General features: G+C 39.6%; 1 protein-coding gene across 3 annotated transcripts in view; it reads left to right on the top strand.

Moving 5' to 3' along the window:
- The window catches only part of gbf1 (golgi brefeldin A resistant guanine nucleotide exchange factor 1), a 186,558-nt gene that overhangs the window by 80,967 nt on the left and 83,653 nt on the right, over positions 1–21,938 (top strand). For all 3 annotated transcript variants that reach the window (XM_067972404.1, XM_067972405.1, XM_067972403.1), the window contains exon 5: positions 20,277–20,395. In XM_067972404.1, coding sequence (XP_067828505.1) covers positions 20,277–20,395 — 119 coding nt within the window. The remainder of the gene's footprint in view (positions 1–20,276; positions 20,396–21,938) is intronic.

Here is a 21,938-nt window from a genome sequence, read left to right as displayed (position 1 = left end):
TAGGCACACCTTGACCCCCTTCCAATCTCCCCACCAACTAACCATACGATCTTCTGGGAGAGGCGAAAAATCCTGGGAGAGAAACTTGTCCAGCTCCCCTTTGAGTGTTCGCAGTGGATTTGATGAGCTGCCAACTTGTTTCACAGGTTGACTACTCCCTGTGAAAAGAAATACTCCTGATATCATCTAACCGAGTTCTATGCTTACACAACCCTGGTCCTACCTCATCGATATAACGTAAATAGCTTAGACACATTGACTGAATCTAATCCTTCCATTATTTTAAAGAGGAACAGAATGCACATGAAAGTTAAACATGTGATGTCTGTATGGTGTGTTAGAAAGGAAAAGGTGATCTGAATTGGATCAAATTTATGGTTTTCTCAAAATTAATTTGAAATGGCCGAATTTGGAGATCTGCAACATTACTTCTGTGCTCATCTCTTGTGATAACCTACTTTTCACAGAAAAACAAGCATTAATTACTATCATGCAACAGTACATTAAGGCCAAAATTGTTTTGAAGATTTTTTTTTGGAAGATTATTAACTTAAATCTTCCTGTAAAGTGGAATGTGCACTGGTTGAAAGGTGCACTCTCCTTGCAGACAAATTTAATTTTGTGCTTTTGCTTGATTTTTCTATTGATAACTATGTACAGTATTTTATAAGAATCACTGTTTTGTACAGATCTGGGAATTTTTAAGAGACACTGGGAAATCAAGTGATTTTTTTTTAGTGAGTCTCCATGGAAAACTCCAGCATGTTGATCAAAAATAGTAAAAGTACAAAGGGGCAGGAAGGTTTTACATTTGTTTGAATCCTCTTTTTCAGTTTAAAATTTGTTTGAAATATACAGTGGAGTCTCCATGTATTGAAATGAAGAGGCTGCCCAAAAGCAACAATATGTTGAGACTTTGAAATATTCAAATTTTTTCTCCTTGTTCTCCAGTTAGCCTCCCTTTCTCCTTGTTGGTGGCCCAACTCTCCCAGAATAAGTGGTGCAATAGACCTCCTCATTACTGTCCAGCACTGGCCTGCTGCCCTCTCCAACTCCAACTCCTTCTGCTGACTGTTTGGTATGCTGACAAACAGTAATTGTTCTCTCTACTTCTGCACTTGTTTGTTTGGATGTGGTGGGCCCAGCAGCATTGGTCTCAGTACTGCTCCTTCATTTGCTGAATTAATTTAAAACCATGGAGAACAAGTGAGTGTAACTGGAGCCACAAAAATCAGTTTGATATATCAGAAAAATGTTATACAAGAGACTAGCAGCGGGCCAAAATTTTGGTTCTGTTGATATATTCAACAGGTCAGTGCTCCATTTTGTGTGTGTGTTATATATGTATGTACGTGCATGTAATCAGCACTCACTCATCTCATTGCTCACATTAAAAGCTGGATGGTAAACTGATTTATAATGAAAGGAGCATAATTTGTTATTCAAGATCTGTTTAGATCTCGCTAGATCTGTGTTTAAGCTGACTTGCCCCTTTAAAGTCTAATTGTTGTAAATAAAGAAATGCTTGGATCAATCAGAGTTTAATTGCTTTTTATGAGGGAAATTTTCAGATTGGAATGTGTATTAATTTCCAAGTCAGCAACAAGCACAACAAGCTGACTATATCGTGTCTTAACTGATACGCTCAAAATTCACTGTTGACTCTCAGGCACTGAGTGTGCCATATTGATGTTGAGAATGTGACTGTTGCTGAGAAATGTCTCTTCAGCTATAACATTCATTTTAATTTTTCTTGCAGTGGTTACTATACTACTTTTGTGATACTGTTTCAGCATAATATGACTGAATATCTCCTTCAGATTGAGCCACATGGGGCTCATTTGTTGAAGGATAATGTACAGCATAGTGCTGCCAGCCATCAGTAATCCCCTTTGAGGAATGTTGAGTTATTAAGCCCAATTCCATCTCTGTGTGTGTGTGTGTGTGTGTGTGTGTGTGTGTGTGTGTGTAAAAGTTTGCTTTGACCATAATCTGTGTGTCTTTTTAACCAATGTAGAAATTTAAATATAAGTTGAGTGCGCAATTTAAGGACATTAACTAAAAGTGGGCTTCATTTACATTGATTATAATTAGAATTTTGAGAGCAGATCTTGGATTCACCCCAGGGTAAAAACCTATATTTACTGAAAGAGTTGAATACTTTGCTTGAATTACTACATTTTTCTATTTTAAAACAAAATGTTACTTCCTTTTTATTGAAACCTACAATCTGACCCTGCCATTGTGCACCTGCTGATGTGAAAGCAGTATTTGGGATTAATTTGAAAGATTTGTTGGAGGGAGGGGCTAAGGCTTTGGTAGACAAACAGGAGCAAATAATTATTGCAGACCAAGAAATGGAAAGGAAATAATGTTCAGGGTAAAGAGAGGAAATGATTATAGAAGGTTCAGATAAGAAGTTGTTGAAAGGTAAGTTGAAACATTTCCGTACCAGACCATGAAGCATTGAAAATAAACTATTGAACTATGAGGTATATGCAGTTTGTGAAACTTATGTCACTGGCAGAACAAGGCTCCAAACAGAAGACTGACGAGGTGGAACTGAAGTGTAGAATGAGACAATATCTTTCTGGTGCTAAGAAAAAAAAAGCAAGTCAAATGGACATTTTCTCAGATGATGTGGAAGAAAATATATCCCTCAGAGGGAAAGAAAAAAGTAGCCAGTCAGTGTGGAGATGTTATTAATATAGTTAATCAAGTGCTGGGACGCAGGCGATCAGGAAATGGTCACAGGACTGCTTCCTCACAGTTGTGTTTTATATAAGCTCACACAGTCTGGGAGGATGCAATGGATATCATCTAGGTGCTTGAAAATCTTCCCCAGCATAGGTTGCCCTAACCTTCTGGATTCACTCTCTGGCTTGATGTTCGGAGTGTGAGTATTGATCAAATGATGGGTGGATCTTGCTCCTGGGCTGACACTTAAGCAATTATATTGTCTCCCCCACTGCTTGAAACAACAGCTTTGGCATCAGAACAGCTCTGAATTTAGGTTGACTCCTAAACAAAGCCCTAAATGGCTGTGACCCAGACTTGGTAACTGGCCAACCATTACCACTATTCTTTTTGCAAGTGAAATAAAAAACATATTGGTCAATGGGACGTCATCGGGCCTTGATTAGTATGATTCCATCAGCCATCGAAAACTTCTCTTAACTTGTGATCATTTAAATAGCTGTTACCCCCTTTGCCCTGGAATACTGCCTGATGTTAGGGGAGCTAACATGCTGAGTTGCTGGAAGTGAGCAGTTATTTTGCAGTGGAGCTAACAAACTTCCTTGTCATCTCTGAGGAGGACATGTGGAAAGGTCTCTATTCCAAATATTTCCTCAGTTCTGAGCTGTGAGGCTTAGTTAGAATATTGACTCAACACATATTTCTGATTAGTATAATTCCATGATTGCTTCCCAGCTCAGAGTTCAGTTACAGGCACAGAGTACTGCAAGCAAAGGAGCAATACTCGATCTAGTGGATGCATCTGTTGGTCATATTTTTTGATTTTCCAGCTTCCCAAAATCATCTGGTAATATTTGTTCCAGGTAGTTGTGGTAGCTCATGGACAATGTTGGTTCCATTATGTGCCTTGGACATCTAAAGGTTCCTGTTAACACAGTCATCTTCGGACTTTCAAAATCATGAAGGCTTTTGATAGAGTAAATAAGGAGAAACTGGCAGAAGGGTTGGTAACCAGAGGACACGGATTTAAAGTAATTGGCAAAAGAACCAGAGGCGGCAACAGGATTTTTTTTTAATGCAGCGAGTTGTTATGATCTGGAATGCACTGCCTGAAAGGGTGGTGGAAGCAGATTCAATGATAACTTTCAAAAGGGAATTGAATAAATACTTGAAGGGGAAAAATTTGAAGGGCTCTTGGGAAAGAACAGGGGAGTGGGACTAATTGGATAGCTCTTTCAAAGAGCCGGCACAGGCACAATGGGATGAATAACCTCCTTCCGTGCTGTATCATTCTATTATTCTGTGACTTGCCAGTTGTTCTCCATGTCCATATAAGACATGGTAAATGTGTCCAATTTAAAGCTCCAATTCCCCTGAGCAGGAATCTGGGTATATTGGACTGAAAGCTCCACTTGTTGGGAACTCTCCACATCTGTAGTGAAATCTGTACAAGCAATCCATCCAAATTTATTTGGCAATTACCCTATATTACAACAGTGACTGCACTTCAAAAGTACTTCATTGACTGTAAAGCACTTTGGGACGTCCTGAGATTGTGAAATGTGCTATATAAATGCAAGTTCTTTCTTTGATCAGTGGAAAAAATAAGATTTTTAGTAAATCTATTGCCATTGAAGTTTGCGATGAAGTGTGAGTCCTTGTGTCATTCTTTGGTAGGGAGGGAAGCAGTAGGGAAAGCTCAAGTTCATTTTTCATATGTTTGTGTCCACTTCTTGGATCAACATGTGGGTGGTTCCCTTCATCACCATCTGTAGCAATTTGGCGTGGTATACATTCTTTTGCTCAGCATTATTTAGCTGATGACAATAAATGCTGATCTCCAAGCTGGCCAAAACATTCAAATCTTTGGAATTCCACTGCCATTTTCTGTACTGCTTTGGTGTAATTCTAATTGTATGTGGAAGCTGAATAAGGAACAACATGGAATTACCACCTGTAGGTATGTTTTTGTGCCATCTTTGAAAGAAGTTCAACCATTGCTTTAAAAGCTCGACCAACCAAGTTCTCTGATCTCGTGTGACTTGGAAAAGCTTCTTATTTACTTTTCAGGGTTCAGCAGCCTTTGTTATTTGGAATTTGAATAGTGCTTGCTCTGGGAAAGGAGACGATCTTTTATGCAGCAGAGTGGGGTAAGATCAGCTGACTGCCCAGAGCGTGAATCTCTTAAAGAAACTGTTCAGTGTGATTATTCTTGTGGGATGACAGCTGTTCCTATTTGGACTTTGGATTTATGTAATCTGCCGTTCTTTCTAATTTGTTCAACTTCCACATGCAACAGGATATTATTTGTCATCCATTGCGGGAAGTCACACGGCGTCACCTTTTATTTAAAAGAAAAAGTTCACTCTTTTAGTAATCATATGATAGTGACTTTGGTGGAGATCAAATACTATAGGTCGATCAGCCAGCAACTAATAGTGAGCAGAGGTGAAGTTCGTTCTCTATATGCAGGAGGGTATTCGAAGAGTGTGGCTATTTGGATAATATCACTTTTGAGCGAAAGACGGGCATAATATTGTATCAGAATTTAGGGTGGCTACTTGAAGTGGATTGTTAATTTCATGCAAGGGGATGTTCCTGTTTGCAGGCCCCTTTTTTTCATATCAAAGCATCTTCTCATGCTTCAAGAAATGACTAATCCTGATCATGTTCTGGACTTTCTGACCCAAGAACAGTCAGTTCTGGCACACTGACCCTCAGATCTTCAAACTGATGACATCGCCCCTGAAAGGTTCAGCCTAGAAAAGCCAGTTCTTCAGCAGCCAGTGGTAGAAATGTTTTTCGCAACTAGGAAAGTTTCTCCCCAGAAAACTTGGCAAGCTACGTGGAAGTGTTTTGCTACTGGTGTTATGATTGTTACTTCGATCCACGGCCATGTGATGTGCTTGTGATATTATTTAACCATCAGAACTTATCAGAGGACCTTTCCTGAGTTTGCTCGAGGTACAAATTGGGATTTATTTCAGCCTGTCATTTGCCAATTGCATTGGTGGGGCCTTGCAGCATGGGGACCCGATACAGAAGAGGCTTGAAAATCTTCTCTGGTCATTTCCTTCTTAGGATCTTGATTTAGTTTTCAACAAGCTGATAAGCCATCTGAACCCCCGAGATCCTCTGAGTTTATTTTGCTTGAGACACCCACCTTTCAGTCACTTGTATCAGCAAGAAGGACAAGTGAGCTGCATGTCTTATTGGTAAATTCCTTATGTAGGGCTGACCTTAGGCTGCACCTGCCGTTCTCACATCAGATATAAAAGCAATAGAAAAAATGTAGCACAGAGTTGTTATCCAGGATGAGTGGTTCCAGTTATGAAAAGAGACTTAAGAAGTCAGACCTTTTTTCATGGAGGTGTGAAGGGGTGACCTGACGCAGACCTCCAAGATTATGAAGGGTTATGATAAGATTTCAAATTTAAGATAATCACAAAAGAAATTAAAGGGACGTTAGAAAAAATTCTTTGCAGAGGTCAGCGAGAATGTGGAATTCTGTCGCAAACCTCTCTTGAAGCAGAGTCCATACTTTCTTTTTAAAGGCAATTTAGATAGTTGCTTGAAAAAGAGGAATATTGAAGGGTATGCGGAGAGAACAAGATAGAGGATTAGACCAGGTGGATCATGGGAAGAAAGACACCAGTACAAACAATGGATCAAATGGTCCGTTTCCATGCAGTAAAAATGTGTGATCATGATGAGATGAGGACGGCAGGTTTCACGATGGTAGGACTTTAGGGAACCAGTTGGGTTTTTACAACAATCTAACAGCTTCGTGGTCACTTTTACTGATACCAGTTTTTTTTATTTAAACTGAATTCAATTTCTCAAACTGGGATTTGAACTCATGTTCTCTAGATTATTAGTCTGGACCCCTGGATTAGTAACACAGGAACTTAAACACTACTACAACAACAACAACTTCTTGCATTATATTGCACCTTTAACGTCCTACAGGAGCGATTATCAAACAAAAATTGATACCGAGCCACATGAGATATTAGGAAAGGTGACCAAAAGCTTGGTCAAAGAGGTAAGTTTTAAGCATTGTCTTAAAGAAAGAGGGCGAGGTGGAGAGACGGAGAGGTTTAAGGATAGAATTCCAGAGCTTGGGACCGAGGCAGCTGAAGGCACCGCCGCCAATGGTGGAGCAAGGAAAATTGGGGACGCGCAAGAGGCCAGAATTGGAGGAGCGCAGAGATCTCGGAGGGTTGTAGCACTGGAGGAGGTTACAGAGAAAGGGAGGGGTGAGGCCATGGACCATATCCAGTCATCAAAAAACTCAATCAAGTTAGTTAAATACGATTTGCCTTTAACAAATCCGTGCTGGCTTTCCTTAATTAATCCACACTTGTCCAAGTGACCGTTAATTTTATCCAGGATTATCGTTTCTGAAAGCTTCACCACCACTGAGGATAAACTGACTGGCCTGTAGTTGCTGGGTTTATCCTTGCACCCTTTTTTGAACAAGGGTGTAACATTTGCAATTCTCCAGTCCTCTGGCACCACCCCTGTATCTAAGGATGACTGAAAGATTATGGCCAATACCTCCGCAATTTCCACCCAAACTTACCCACAAACTATCCACGGATTTCTGGGAGCCAATTTGCTGCAACGGGGATCAAAAAATAGTGTAACGTCCTCTCCCAGGCAGCTGTGAGCTGTGTAAGTGGGGCAAGGAATTGTCTGTCCCCTCAATCAATCAGATTGAAGCATCCTTGACAAGCTGCGCAGTGAGAGAACCAGCAAGTGCAAGCTACAACAGGAAATTTAATGTAAAATCAGTTAGAGAAAGTGAAGTAATAAGAGGGGTAAGAAAGATTTAATTAAAAAACAGATGAAAGTGATAAAGAAAAAGCTTTTTAAATGTCCAACAATAATTAAAATCTGAAGGAATGAGACTTCACATTTTTAAAAGTTAATTTTCAGTATCAGAGAGGTTGTTTGGCTGTCATTATGACTTACCACACTGTTAAAAGTTAGCTTAGGCCTAAAAAAAAAACTGAGCGTGCCCTTTTCTGTGTAGATTAGTTTGTTTCCTTTTGGGCAGTGCAGCAACTTCGCGGTGGTCCATTCATTCCAACGGGGATCCAGCTGGCGAGCTGCCCTTCTCGCGCAGCAGGGCATCTGGTATTGCAACTTCCAGATTTCCGCATTTGCGCTTGTGCGCTCATCGTAAATTGCTATACCAGATGCACTGAAATTAATGGGGAGCGCTGTTAGCCTCGCCGTTATTTTATGAGCAAATTCCAGGCCAATATTTTTGTGCAGTGCAGAAGGGGAAAAGCAAGTTGACTACAGAAACAGGAGACTTCTGAAAGGAGTATTTCCAGATGATTTTCCTTTAGATGAATGACTGACATTATCCAATTGTACATGGAAATAGAATTTCAATCAAAGAATGAGAAAGATTATACTTAAAGGTAAGTAAGCTAATATTTCTTTTTTCCCCTCCATCTTATTCTTAAATATACTGTGCATTTTTAACCTCTTTTATTTCTTTTTGCGTTCTCTTGACTGCCCCTTCTACGCTTTTTTCTCTCTGAACTTCACCCCTTGCTCTTTTCTTTCAGCGCAGCAGTTTACAGCTTGTCCACAATTTGTGCTTTGTGGCGACACCCCTGATTCGTGTGAGAACTACAACTGTTGCTGTTGCTACTCTCTGACTGCCCAGCAGTGTCACTGTTCAGCACGGATGTGCAAGCTGCAAACCTTTTTGTTTGGACTTGTAATACTGTAGCTTAATTTTCAAAAACATTTTGCAAAATGAATGCCAAATTTTGACAATTGGATAAAGCAGCCATTGCTTCCTTGCACCACAATCCAGCAGCCTGCCCCCCTCTCGGTTCCACAGTGGCATGCATAGCTTCAAATCAAAATGTCTGACCTCATAAATTTCAATTAAAGTCTCTATGGAGATGTGGCTAAACAAACAGGCTTGACTGAAAATAAAGAAAAACAAAATTGTCTGTGGACACATTACTTAAGCCCATTGGGTTTCCTAACGTATTTATTCAGCACATCGGTCATTCTATTTAGGATATTGTTTTTGTGGAGTACACAGGGCATCGGTACTTGAAGCTGCATCAAACCTTATGCTAAGCATAAGGTTTGATGCCCTTCAACACGTGAGGTTTTGCAGGTTTAAGTTCGACATGCTTAGCAAAGACTTCAATGCAGTTTGACAATGAGGATATTTACGGGACAATTTGAATCTTCAGATACATTTATTTTGAATCTTTCTTTGCTAGCTTTTTATTGAAGAATAGTCTCAGTAAAATCGCATGAATGATTTCACAAGTTTTTCCAGCACCTTCGTGTAAAACTAAGTCACCTTCAGGATAAGAAATAAAACAAAGTAACTCGTTCTAAAATCAACCCTCCCTAGGGGAAAACCAAGACCAAAGATTAAACAAAATACTCAAGGTCTCGGGAGTCTGTCACATCAAAACACATTGGTCCTTTTTACCAACAGTATGTTGAACGTCTTTTATTTCAGTCCAAAAATTCAACATAAATAGATTTTGTGATTTTGTGAAATGATGAGATAGGCATTCACATTTTTAGATGCTTTTAGATGCATGTTTTGTACATTATAAATTCTGTTGATGAAGTTTTAATTTTGTGGTGAGTTAGAAAGATTCTCCAAACAGTGCAAGGTAACGCACTTATTGGGATTGCAACTGAATATTTTGTCCTTGCTTGTGTGCAGTGCCACCTGTAGGCTAACTGGAGTAATTTCTGAAGATATGTTACTTCATCTGATTGAAATCTTCAAATGAATTAGAATCCTAAACTTTATTAAATGGTCAGTGTAATACTAAAGCAAGAATTGCAAGTGAGAAATAGCATATTGAAATTATATTTATAGTTTTTTTATGCTTAAAATTAAAAAGGAAATTTGAATACGTAACTAAATTTTAATCTGTTTGTTCCCATACCTCATCTGAAATTAGAGAAAAAATTATGGTCAATTACATTTCCTCTAGAAACTGTTTTTAAATATTCAATAATCTTTTTTGGGCAATTTATAATATTTTTTGAAAATTATTGTATAGTTGCTGAAATTGCCTGTTTTCCCACAAACGTTTCATTACATTTTTTGTCAAATGTAAAGTCGATTCAGTAGACTTGTCACTGTTTCTGATACTTTGTGAAAATTCTCATTGAAAATTAACCTGGCTCACTGGAGAGGCAGTAATGCAGACTAAAATTATTTCTTGAACTCCCTTTGCTGGCACAACTGGCTCTGAAAAAAGTGTGTTTGAAGAATTTAATATCCAGAGAACAGGAAATGCACACATAGAAAAGTCAATATGAACAGAAAATGTTGAGTACTGTTGGTCTATATAATTCTCTAAACATCGAAGTACCTGTTCGATGTTGTAAAATACAAATGTGCCTTAAAAGTACTTGTGTTTAAAAGGAAAATTATCAAATTGAAGTATAGGTTTGAAATAAAGCTTGAAAGCAATAAGAAACAAAGGAAATCTTAACAACAGGACCCAACAGTTTGTCTTTTTTGATTGCTCTTAAATCCCACCATCCCACCATATCTATCAAACCCCTCTTTCTCCAGTGGTCGCTTGAGTCCATTTCTACCATTTATTTCTGTGGCTTTCTCTTGTGATTTCCTTCTCTCCATATGACTCATACCCTTTGTATGAAGTAGTTCTACCTTGATCTCCTATTTGGCTCTGGTTAATAGATGATGTCCCCTATATTTGAAACCCTTTATTGATGTGAAAAAATGATCAATTTTATTCATGTCCTCGTTACTTTGAAATCTTTATCAGGTCACCTTGATGCTCAAGATCAAGCCCAATTTCCTCAATCTTCTTAAATTCCTGACCTATCATTTTTGTTGCCTTCTACTGCACCATCTTCAGGGCAATATTATCCTATTATCCTTCCCATAGTAATTCACAGAGAGAGATTTTAACCAGTACTGTATAGAATAACAACAACTTGTCACTGGAGGCAGTGCAAAAAAAAGAGCCTCGAAACAGAGACAACTAAGAGAGGACCTTATCCAGGTACATTGTTAATCACCCCATCCTTGATGACCTCTACAGAATCTCTGTTTCCCAACACATTGTAATCAAAGTCTTTGACCTCATTAACAAATCCCTCACTGGCTTGCTCCATCTTACCTCTGCACCCTCCTGCAGCCCGAAGCCCCAGCATGCACCCTAGGTGCTTTGACTCTGCATCCTGTGAAAACTCCTCAAAACCTGTTTGTCTTGCGACTCCTCTTCCCACCTTTGAAAATCTGCCTAATCTGTGTCTCTCCTAATTCCTTTATTATATGTCAGTCCTGTTTTCTCTTGTGTTAAGTGCCCTGGGATGTTGCACTTGTATAGCATTTCTCAGACAATACAAGGTGCTGGTATATAACTGAAGATATTAAACAATATAGAAAAAGGATTTTGAAATATGAGGTATTTATAGTGTAGCCGTTAAATGGAAGTTGATTGTGAGTGCTTCTTCAGTGAGAAGGATTCCTCTCTGCTTATTCATGAAATATGTGAGTTGGTCTTAAAACTAATTGACATGCTGAATGTCAGTGTGCGTTTCTTTTTAGTCAGTTTTTGGATGAAAGAAAAATAAGTATTTGTCCAAAAGACAGTGAGTGAGTAAAGCGTGATTTGGATCAGAACTTTTGTTTTGGAAATTAAATTCTTAAAAAATGTTGGAGGTTTGGTAAAGTCAGGCCACTTAGCATATTCTGCTCAGAAACATAAGAACATAAGAACATAAGAAATTGGAGCAGGAGTAGGCCAATCGGCCCCTCGAGCCTGCTCCGCCATTCAATAAGATCATGGCTGATCTGATCCCAACCACAAATCTAAAGAACACAAGAAGTCGGAGCAGGACCCGGCCACATAGCCCCTGGGCCCTCTCCGCCACCCACAGGGCATTGACCGATCCGAACTCAGCTTCATGTCCAATTTCCTGCCCGCTCCCCATAACCCCTAATTCCCTTTACTTCTTGGAAACTGTCTATTTCTGTTTTAAATTTATCTAATGATGTAGCTTCCACAGCTTCCTGGGGCAGCAAATTCCACAGACCTACCACCCTCTGAGTGAAGAAGTTTCTCCTCATCTCAGTTTTGAAAGAGCAGCCCCTTATTCTAAGATTATGCCCCCTAGTTCTAGTTTCACCCATCTTTGGGAACATCCTTACTGCATCCACCCGATCAAGACCCTTCACAATCTTATATGTTTCAATAAGATCGCCTCTCATTCTTCTGAACTCCAATGAGTAGAGTCCCAATCTACTCAACCTCTCCTCATATGTCCGCCCCCTCATCCCCGGGATTAACCTCCAGAACAAATTATTAATGGGTCTTGGGAGATATTTGTGGAAGTTAAAATGAAGCGATGTGCACTTGGAATAAAGTAAGTTTGAAAAGCGGCAATTTTCATTGTAAAAGTATGAAAATTAAGAGGAAAATAAATCAGTTAATGGGGGTCTAGGTGTCCTGCCTAAGAAGTTTGTCTTTGAAAAAGGAAATGATCTGAAGCTTCAGAAATAAAAGAGATAAGACATTTCACTGAGAAATATTCTCTGAAGTTCTATTTGGAATATTGTACAATAGCTTCCATGATCACTGGCATAGCAACAGTGACTGTGCTTCAAAGTTATTTGATTGTATGTGAAGCATTTTTGGAACATCTTGAAGGATATAAAAGCACAATATCCTTTCTTTCTCTTTCTCCCTTTTTTCTTTTATTTTCTCTTTTACTTTCATAATTTTTAACTTTAGTTACTGCATTTGTTATGTTAGTATCCCATTAGTATCCCATGTGACCCCGTTGATATTTAATAGATTGCTCCTCCATTCCAAAGAACAGATGCAGCCTATAGTTTAGAACCTACTACTTCACAAGAAAAACTGGTTTTGTTGCATTGTGTTGCTTGAAGACCAGCTTATTCAAAGATTAAATAAACTTGCATTTTACTGTAACAAAAATAGAATACTGGAAGTCAGGCAACATCTGTGGAGAGAACAGAGGGATTAATGTTTTTTTCCGATTTCCAGCATCTGCAGTTTTTTGCTTATTCTTTGCATTTTGCTGTGTTACTTGTTGTGAAATATGTGAGAACTCCTGTTTGGCATGTTTTGTAAACCTCCACAGCTTTACAGGTGGGACAGTCCTACATGGTGTGAAGTTGATTTATCAAAAACTTAAAATTCTTCTTGCTAACAGATTTTCACCCAGGATGAATGCACAGACAGAAATTGTAATTTAAGATATCAATTCCATTTAAAATGAGTTAAAAAAAAATTACACTTTAAGTATAGCGCATGCCCAAATTTGACCACACTGACCTCGTAGAATTGGGCTAGTCATAGTTTGTTGTGGTTTTCTTAGATCTGGTATTACTTTCACCATTTATGAAAGACCCTAATTATATGCTGACACTATTCAAAAATAAACCTGAGGAATGATTTAAATTTTAAAAATAAATTGTTAGAAGATAATTTGTAGATGCAGCCATGTAGTCCTCTGTGCAGAACTCTTCTTCCTCATCCCTCTTTCTCTCCCTCTTCCATCTTTTTCATTCCCCCAACATTTATCCCTTTCCCTGTTCACCTATTCAAACTCTTTTCCTATTATTCTCCTCCCTTCCTCATCTTCCTCCGCACCCCCCCCCTCCCGAATCCTCTCTATCATTTTGTCACCTCCGTGCATCCCTTTGAATTTGGTGGCAGCTCAATTGGTGTTATTTAAAAAGTTATAATTGCATATTTCATTTGAATGCGGCCCCCTACTTCGAAGTGAACCAGCAAGCTGCTTTTGTGGGCAACATGGTACTGACTTAATGAACTGCTGGACCTCACAGATGTTGTCTTTGTGAATGATGGCATGATAGCAGTTAATTATAGTTTATGATCACTGCAGTGAAAACAGATACTGTGCTGGAGCAAGTGGGCCGAGTTTGTTTCTGAAAGAGCACCTGTAGTGCCAAGTTTTAGTGATTACCTTTCTTTCAGTTCGTTCAGCGTTGGCTTTTGTGTAGTGCCAGACACAAATAAAAAAGGAATTACTTCCAGAGATCAAATGTCTCTACATGCCCAAGTTGTAAAACCCTTAAATTCTTTGGTGCTTTTTGTAAAATTAACTTTGATACTGTCTTTGTTCACTTGGGTTAAATGTGATGGGGATTCGATCGCAGCACGGAGAAAAGATTACCCATACCTTTTTAAATGTTTGGAATCAACAGTAACGCCGCATGATATTGTAACATAGCTTTCATTTTTTTTTTTGCCGCTATGAATCGCTCTCTTCCCTGCTGTTTGCCACTTACAACCTACAGCTAACCTTTTAGCAGGTCTTTGCTGGTGTTCGTTTTGAATGAGCTGCTAGGGAACCTTCCACCCTCTGTAAACTTAAGCAAATCCAAAACTCTCCTGCCCATATCCTAACTTGCACCGAGTCCCGTTTAACCATCACCCTCTGCTCGCTGATCTACATTGGCTCCCGGTCCGGCAACATCTCAATTTTAAAATTCTCATATAAGAACAGAAAATGCTGGAGAAGCTCAGCAAGTCAGGAGGAAGAAAGAGTTAACGTTTCAGGTCGAAGACTGTTTGTCAGAACTGGAAGATGTTAAGAGTTAAAGTTTTTGAGCAAGCACAGAGCTAGGGAAGGGGGAGGGGAGGAAAGAACAAAAGGGAAGTCTGTGATCGGGTAGAGGGCACGAGTGATTAAATGCTAAAAGGGATGATGGTGCAAGGCAAGGAAGGTGGTGATGGGACAGGTTAAGAAACAAAAGATTGATCAGGAGTAGCTGTATATGGCAGCAGCAGAACCATTACCAGCACTAGTTGACCGAAAAAATGGGAGCAGTGGTTATGATCTGAAGTTATTGAGATCAATGAGTCTGCAAGGTTGTAAAGTGAAAGCCTTCGACCTGAAATGTTAACTCTGTTTCTTTCTCCACAGATGCTGCCTGACTTGCTGAGCTTCTCCAGCATTTTCTGTTTTTATTTCAGATTTCCAGCATCCACAGTATTTTTTGCTTTTGATTTAAAATTCTCATCCTTGTTTTCAAATCCCTCCATGGCCTCGCCCCTCCCTAACTCTGTAACCTCCTCAATCCCTACAACCCTCCCGAGATCTCTGTGCTCCTCCAATTCTGGCCTCTTGCGGCCGTGCCTTCAGCTGTCTAGGCTCAAGTCATGGAATTCCCTCCCTAAACCTCTCAGCTTCTCTACCTCTCTCTCCTCCTTTAAGATGCTCCTTAAAACCTATCTCTTTGACCAAGCTTTTGGTCACCTGTCCTAATATCTCCTTATGTGGCTCAGTGTCAAATTTTGTCTGATAATGCTTCTATGAAGTGCCTTGGGATATTTACTACGTTAAAGGCGCTATATAAATGCAAGTCGTTGTTGGGAAGCACATAATTGTAGCTTGGTGACAACTCGCCTTCCGTTTAATCTTCTCTTTTCCCTCCCCTGCATTTGCCCTATCCTATGTTAGCAGGGCTGAGATTAGCAGCTCAGTGACATGGGGTTGAAAAAAGACGCTGCATTTGTAAAGCACCATATCATGTTATGCAAGTTTCTAAGTGCTTCTTTTATTTTAGAGTGCAATGACTGTTTTGTTGGTCAAGATGGCCATTCTGCACCAGCAATATCAAACAGACAACAGTGCGATGAGTAACCTGCTTGTCTGTTTTTGGTTGAAGCAGGATGCGAGAAGAGCTCCATGCCCTTTGAATAGTGCCATGGGAGCTTTAATGTTCGCCAGAACCACTGGACAGACGATTTTCCATCCAAAGGACGGGATACACTTTCCTCACTGCTGTTGGAGTGAAGAGTTGATGCTCCATCACGCAGACTCGTTGGGTTTTGTTATTAATCTGAATGTCCTTTTTATTGCATTTGTTGGAATTTCAATTCTCTTTCAATGATTTATCAACAGTCCCTTAAGTGAACTGTGTGTCCTACAGTCTGGTAGCTGCACCTTTTCAAAAAATGCTACCAAATGGTCTTGGAATTGACGAATACATCGCCAGAGTTTTTACAAATTTATTTACATAGGAAGTACAAAAAAATTGGCACATGTGCAATCTCTGTGATATACCTATGACAAGAAAGTCTGTAATGGGTTCATTAACTCCAGGAGTTTCTGTTGGCATGTTGAAGGAAATCCTGATGCCTGGCAAGGCAGGTTCAGGGGGCTTTGTCACCTTACAATATTTCAGGCATTGGTGCATTGTATTATAATGAAAGATAAACTCTGCAGTCAAAAAGAAACCTGATCATAGAATGATGCAGCACGGAAGGTGGCCGTTCGGCCCATCATGCCTTTGTCGGCTCTTTGAAAGAGCTATCCAATTATGTTGTTTTGGGGGTTTTACTCTGGATATTTTTTGGTTTCAGCATCTCAAATCACTCCAATAGGCGAGCTGTTGCTCCCTCTGACCCAATGTGTACCTTTAGCTGCTCAATATCTAGGTAAGTTTTAGTGAGACCAGGGTTTAGATGGAAAACCCTAGCTGCTGTATTTAGCTTTACTGCTCATAATCCTGCCTTCAACATGGTTTTCCTCGACTTCTGACAGCAGGAAAAGAAACACTTTGCTAGACCGTGGCTTAGGCTGTAGACTGCTAAACAGATTAGATAACCAGTAAGTAGAGAATTGAACAGAAGCAATGACTCACTGTAGAATTACATCGTTACCAACTTAACTACCCTTCTTCAGAAAGTAGAAAATAACAAATAGTTGAATCTGCTCTGCTGAATTGAGGTGGAAAATGGACACAGGATGCCTCAATGTTAACCTTTACTTGGTGGTTTGTTGTTGACCATCCTCACTGCTTGTGCAGATCAGGAAATTATGGGTATGCTGCCCACAATTTTCCAGATTAATCAATGGAAAACCAGGGGCAGTGCAGCCGCTCGGTGAGATTTCCAGCGGCAGTGCAGCCGCTCGGTGAGATTTCCAGCGGCAGTGCACATTTGTAAGATTGGCCCTGATGCCTAGATTTTGAGATGTCTTGTATCGAAAGAAACCGGACCATTTTCTGAGTGAACCTGGTACCGTGACACAGAAAAAAAGCCAATACCATGAAGCATTTTAGACAGCAAGACTTTCATTTTTGTTTGTCTTATCACGTAATAATGGTGAAAGAAAGAACTTACATTTATATAGCGCCTTTCACAACCTCAGGCCGTCCCAAAGCGCTTAACAGCCAGTGAAGTACTTCTGAAATGTAGTCACTGTTGTAATGTAGGAAACTCAACAGCAAATTTGCGCACAACCAGTTCCCACAAACAGCAATAAGATAAATGACCAGATAATTTGTTTTAGCGATGTTGGTTGAGGGATAAATATTGGCCAGAACACCACGGGGAGAACTCCCTGCTCTTCGAAAAGTGCCATAGGATCTTTTACATCCACACAAGAGGGCAGACTGGGCCTCTGTTTAACCTCTCATCCGAAAAACGGATATTTTATAAACTCTAGCTTTTACCTCTTGGTTATTTTCAAGTGAAGATTTTTAGATGGCGGTGCTATGTGCAAATAATGTGGAAGTTGGACAGAATTCACATTTTATACAAGAGGTAACTGCATTTCTGTTTGCGGAGAATCAAGCATGCTTCGCAAGTTTTAATCAATGTAACATTTTGATCTTTGTATCAAAATATGTTCTGAAGTACTCGTAAATTCCCAATACAATGAGCCAATCCACAGATTTGTGATAGCATTAATAAACATTGGTTCATTTTTGCTCCTTTCTTGGGAAAAACCATTGTCATTAGTTATCACACTCGTGTGTATCTATTAAAATTGGAATGTCCTGACACCTGTAAACACTTCCTGTGGACTTTACAATGTTAATTGTGTTCTCACTCCAGTTACATTTGTAATTGCCTAGTCCAGAGAGAGCAAATGATGTACCGTAACTGTCCCCCAGGTTGTGAGCAGCAAACTCAGCACAGACATTTTTTGTCTGTATAGCTCAATTCTACATTGGGAAAAACACTTACTAACTAACTCGAAGCAGAGGACCTCCATAATAACCAGTAAAAATACATATGTCTCCTCTTAAGTATAAGAGTAAATTTGCAACTTCAGTCAGCAACTTTTATTTAGGTGTGAGGGATCTTCATAGTGAAAAAACTTTTTTTTCACCCCTGAGTCATGTTCAAAAAGTAGTTTTTAATTTAATCCTGCCGTAGGGCAAACTCTTCTGTGTGAGGATCAAGTGCTTGCACTACAAGGATATTTCGACAGACAAATGTGTTTTTGCTCATCTCATCCGATTTATTGACTAGTTCCTGAGTGTTGCATTAACTGCTGTGAGTGCACGATGTAAGGTAAGTGCCAATACAAAATCGTTCTGTTGAAAGATGGCCTATTTAATGTCGAAGCTTAGTGATGTTAGACAGAGAACTTCTAAAACATTGACCCAGTTGTCAATATATTAAGTCAGATCCTTGTAAATACACACTCATGGAAGTGGTCTTCACTGAATGGAAAGCTGCAGTATGATTCAGGCCATTTGGTTTGTCATGGTTTAGAATTAGTAGTGGAATTGATTTTGTATGGTTAGAAAATGTAATCACATGCAAGTAGTTTGCTCAAGTGACGAGTTAGATTACAGCAGCCTAAATTGTTAATCAGCAATGCTACTTTTTCCTGAAAAATACAGTCATCAGTACCTGAGGAAGTTACTAATGACAATGCTGGCAGTTTTGAACTGCTGGAGTACATGTGTAGCACTTTACAGAAACAGGTACAATAATAGCTGATTTGGAGATTGGTACAGCTTTGAACCACGTTATCCCAACCAGCTGCAATGTATATGTGTCTGATTTATATACAACTCTTCATTTTGGTATTCAGATTTATTTCTTCTGTTGCTGCCAGTTTTAGTTTTGTTAGTAATGAGAGAGCATCTCATGACCAGAAGATGAATGTTGTTCTTGCAGTGGAGTGCCAATGTAATAATTGTCTAAACATATAAGGTAATAAATGGTTGAATTACTGCCTTACAACTTATTACCAGCCAAGGAAGCGTGAATGGAGCAGAACCCCCAGATCGTGTTACTGCCTGGAGCTCTGCCAACTATTTGTTAATCTTTATGAAGATAATTTTTTGAGTTTGCGCTACTGGTGGGGGAGCTTCACCTGCCAGCTGCGTATATGTTGCAGTCGTGGGTCCGCTGCCCATCACTTTTCTGTCTATTAAAATAAAAAGTTGGGACGACGTGCCTGATTGCATGGGTGATGCTCCCTGCTGGTTGCACCAACATCGAAAATTGCTTATAAGATCTAGTCAGCGGTTAGTTGTTTTTGTATAAAACTTTTCACTTTTTGTAAGTCATATGTCAGGCATTCTGAACACAGTAGAAGTGTTCAACTTTCATTGTTTAATAATTGGATACATCACTACATTTCAGTATTAAACTTTGTATTTCCTTCCCAGCAGATTTTGAGGAAGTAAATTGTACACTATGTCTTATAATGCGGTCCTATAGGACCCAATGTGCTCACGGCACAGAAATATTCTTTCCACACAGCTGATCCGTATAAGCACCTTCCTGCTTGGACAAGCGACGCCACAGCTCTTTCTGGCCACACTAAGTAAGGAAGCTCATTGTGGGACTCTTTCCTCATTGATGGCAGTAACATTATTTACAATCAATAAGACCATGTGCGACGGTGATATAGTGAGAATGTTATTGATTTTCAGATTCTTGTAAACCTGGTGGTGTAAATTTAAAACTTCCAGCCTTTTACTGTAATGTAATTGTGTTTTTCAGTAAATGGCACATGAACTTCCGAATGCTAATAACCACGTGCTATAGAAGCAGCATTGATTTATTATATGGCTATTTATTCCGACATAGTCCAAAACTGTCATCTCTTCACCCGGGTTTCCCTTTCTCTAAACTGCCTGTTGTCTCTCTCCACATCCATATCCAAAGAACCCACAGCCACTTATTGCTACTGCCAGGGGAGGCTGAAGATGCACGGCAGCAGCTTGAGCTGGACTTATTCTTCTTCCTCCACACACCACAGGAGGATTGCTTGAAAGATTCTGGGGAAATCCATGTACTTAGCGGACATGTGAAAATGTAATTATGTTCTTGCAGAAGGGCAGTGCCGTACAATGCTCTCCTGCTTCCATCTTGTATTAAACCCCAGGACCTACATTGCGTCACTCCCAGTTTGATTTTCCCCAGCTGAAGGTTTTTGCTACTTGCAAAGGAGTTCTGGTTGCTTGAAGTCCAGGACAAAGTCACTGCACCTTGATGGCACTGTCCTTGGTTCCATTTTAGAGTTAATCCAATATATAATTAATATATCAGCACTTCACTGATCGTTAGAGAAAGTCTCTGACTCTTACACAGCCAAGCCTATTGTACATTGATAATGTTGATGGTGTTGGTTTTATTAATAGTTTTAGATTGTGAAGCAGCTCATTTGTGTTGCAAATTTTAACCAATACTCTGCTGACTAATCAGAAATGGCATTCATTTCGCAATACTAAATAGGATGACTGAAAGTTAAGAGATTTTTATATTCATGATTTTCTGCAGACCCTAGTCATGAAGGTGCAGCGGAGGGAATTGAAAACATGGCTGATGCTGTCACACATGCTCGTTTCGTTGGAACAGACCCAGCAAGTGACGAAGTTGTCCTAATGAAAATTTTGCAGGTAATGCAGTCTGTTGGTTAATGGTAAGAAAACAGCTGAACCAATTAGTCACTGGTATTAAAATGAAATCTGGTTACTTGGCTAGTAATTAGAGTAATGATGTATTCAGTTTCATTCAAATCCATGTGGGAATACCATGTTTTGGCTTCAGGGTTTCTCCTTTGTTTCTGTTGTGAACAAGGGGATTACATAGTACTCTACATTGTTCTGATTAATTGCTTCTCTTGTACTGAGTTGATTCTGTAAGCCTTTTTTTGCAATTTTCTCCCCCTGCTCTCCTGAAGGTGGTGACTTATACTGAGGTTCAGTTACATGGCCACAATCGAGACCAAGCCTCAGTGGCCATTTGTTTGCCAGCCGAGATAATGAGTACCGGTCAGGCTGTTTAACCATGGGGGCATCACAATAAAGCCCCATCATGTCATCAATTGATGTCTACACATGTACTTTCCAGCAGGGGTCACTCAAGACTGACTAGAACTGGGGATCCTGTCTTTTTTTGTTCCCTCCCTTTCCTCCCAGTCCAGGGACACTGAGGCTATTTCTAGTGCCCTGGTAACTGCCTTGGTTTAGGCTAGCAAACTCGGCATAAAACAGAGTCGGGATTGAAACTGCCACCTTTTTGATCTAAATGGCTTGGAACCCCATTGTATAGTGCAGACACCCATTGAGCCATCTTCAGGGGGAGTCCTTTAAAACTTATTCAATTATAAATTAGACACAATTTTAGTCCATTGGTACTTTTCCATAAATGAACAGCGAAGCCTTCACTGTTAAGGAGATGAGATACAGTACGTTGGGAATGGGGAAAGAAGATTTTTGAAATGCAGTACTTCTTCCCCTGCACATGAAATATGGGTAAGCTTTCTAAGTCTATAATCTTGCTTGAAGTATTTGAAATTTAAAGTCACTTCTGCATGGAAACATGGAGCTGCTCAGCTTCAGGTTCTGTCAGCAAGCAGTACTGGCTTGGATGCCTCCTGAATAATCTTCAGGACCGAGAGGCGACTGAACTATGCGCCCTGTGAAGCTGTTTGCTGAAGTATCCTGTGGCTGATGTTAGCTGAGTGATCGCTGGTTAATTTGGAAGCCAAAAACAAGAAGTCCTCAAGGAGCAGAAATTACCTTAAATATTGAATACTTTGTGCAAGGTACAATGCTTTTAAAACATTTTGTGAATTTACCAACATAGGGGACTACTTAATACGAAAAAAGTCTGCAACACTTAAACCTACTTATTGAAATGCTATGATTTCATTAATAACAAAGCTTCTATTTCAAATTGTTGGCTCTAATTTTACAGATCTAGAGCACCGTACCCTTACACACTATAACTATCTGAATTGCCTTTAGTAAGAAGTCTGACTGCAATGCATCAGTATTTCTCTATGCATGTCACTTAGTATTTTACAGTGTTCTTTTATTTTGAAAACCTATTGAAGTTACGTGTACAAGAGTAATCTGTTCCTCTCCTGTCATGTTGCAAAATGGTATTTTTTTTGATGTTGGTTCCAGCAACTGGATCACCTACTTGTCAGACTTG

The sequence above is a fragment of the Heptranchias perlo genome, chromosome 36 (genome assembly GCF_035084215.1).
Source record: "Heptranchias perlo isolate sHepPer1 chromosome 36, sHepPer1.hap1, whole genome shotgun sequence".
NCBI classification, from domain to species: domain Eukaryota; kingdom Metazoa; phylum Chordata; class Chondrichthyes; order Hexanchiformes; family Hexanchidae; genus Heptranchias; species Heptranchias perlo.
The sequence above is the reverse complement of the archived record's forward strand: the minus strand, read 5'-3'. Positions and strand labels throughout refer to the sequence as shown.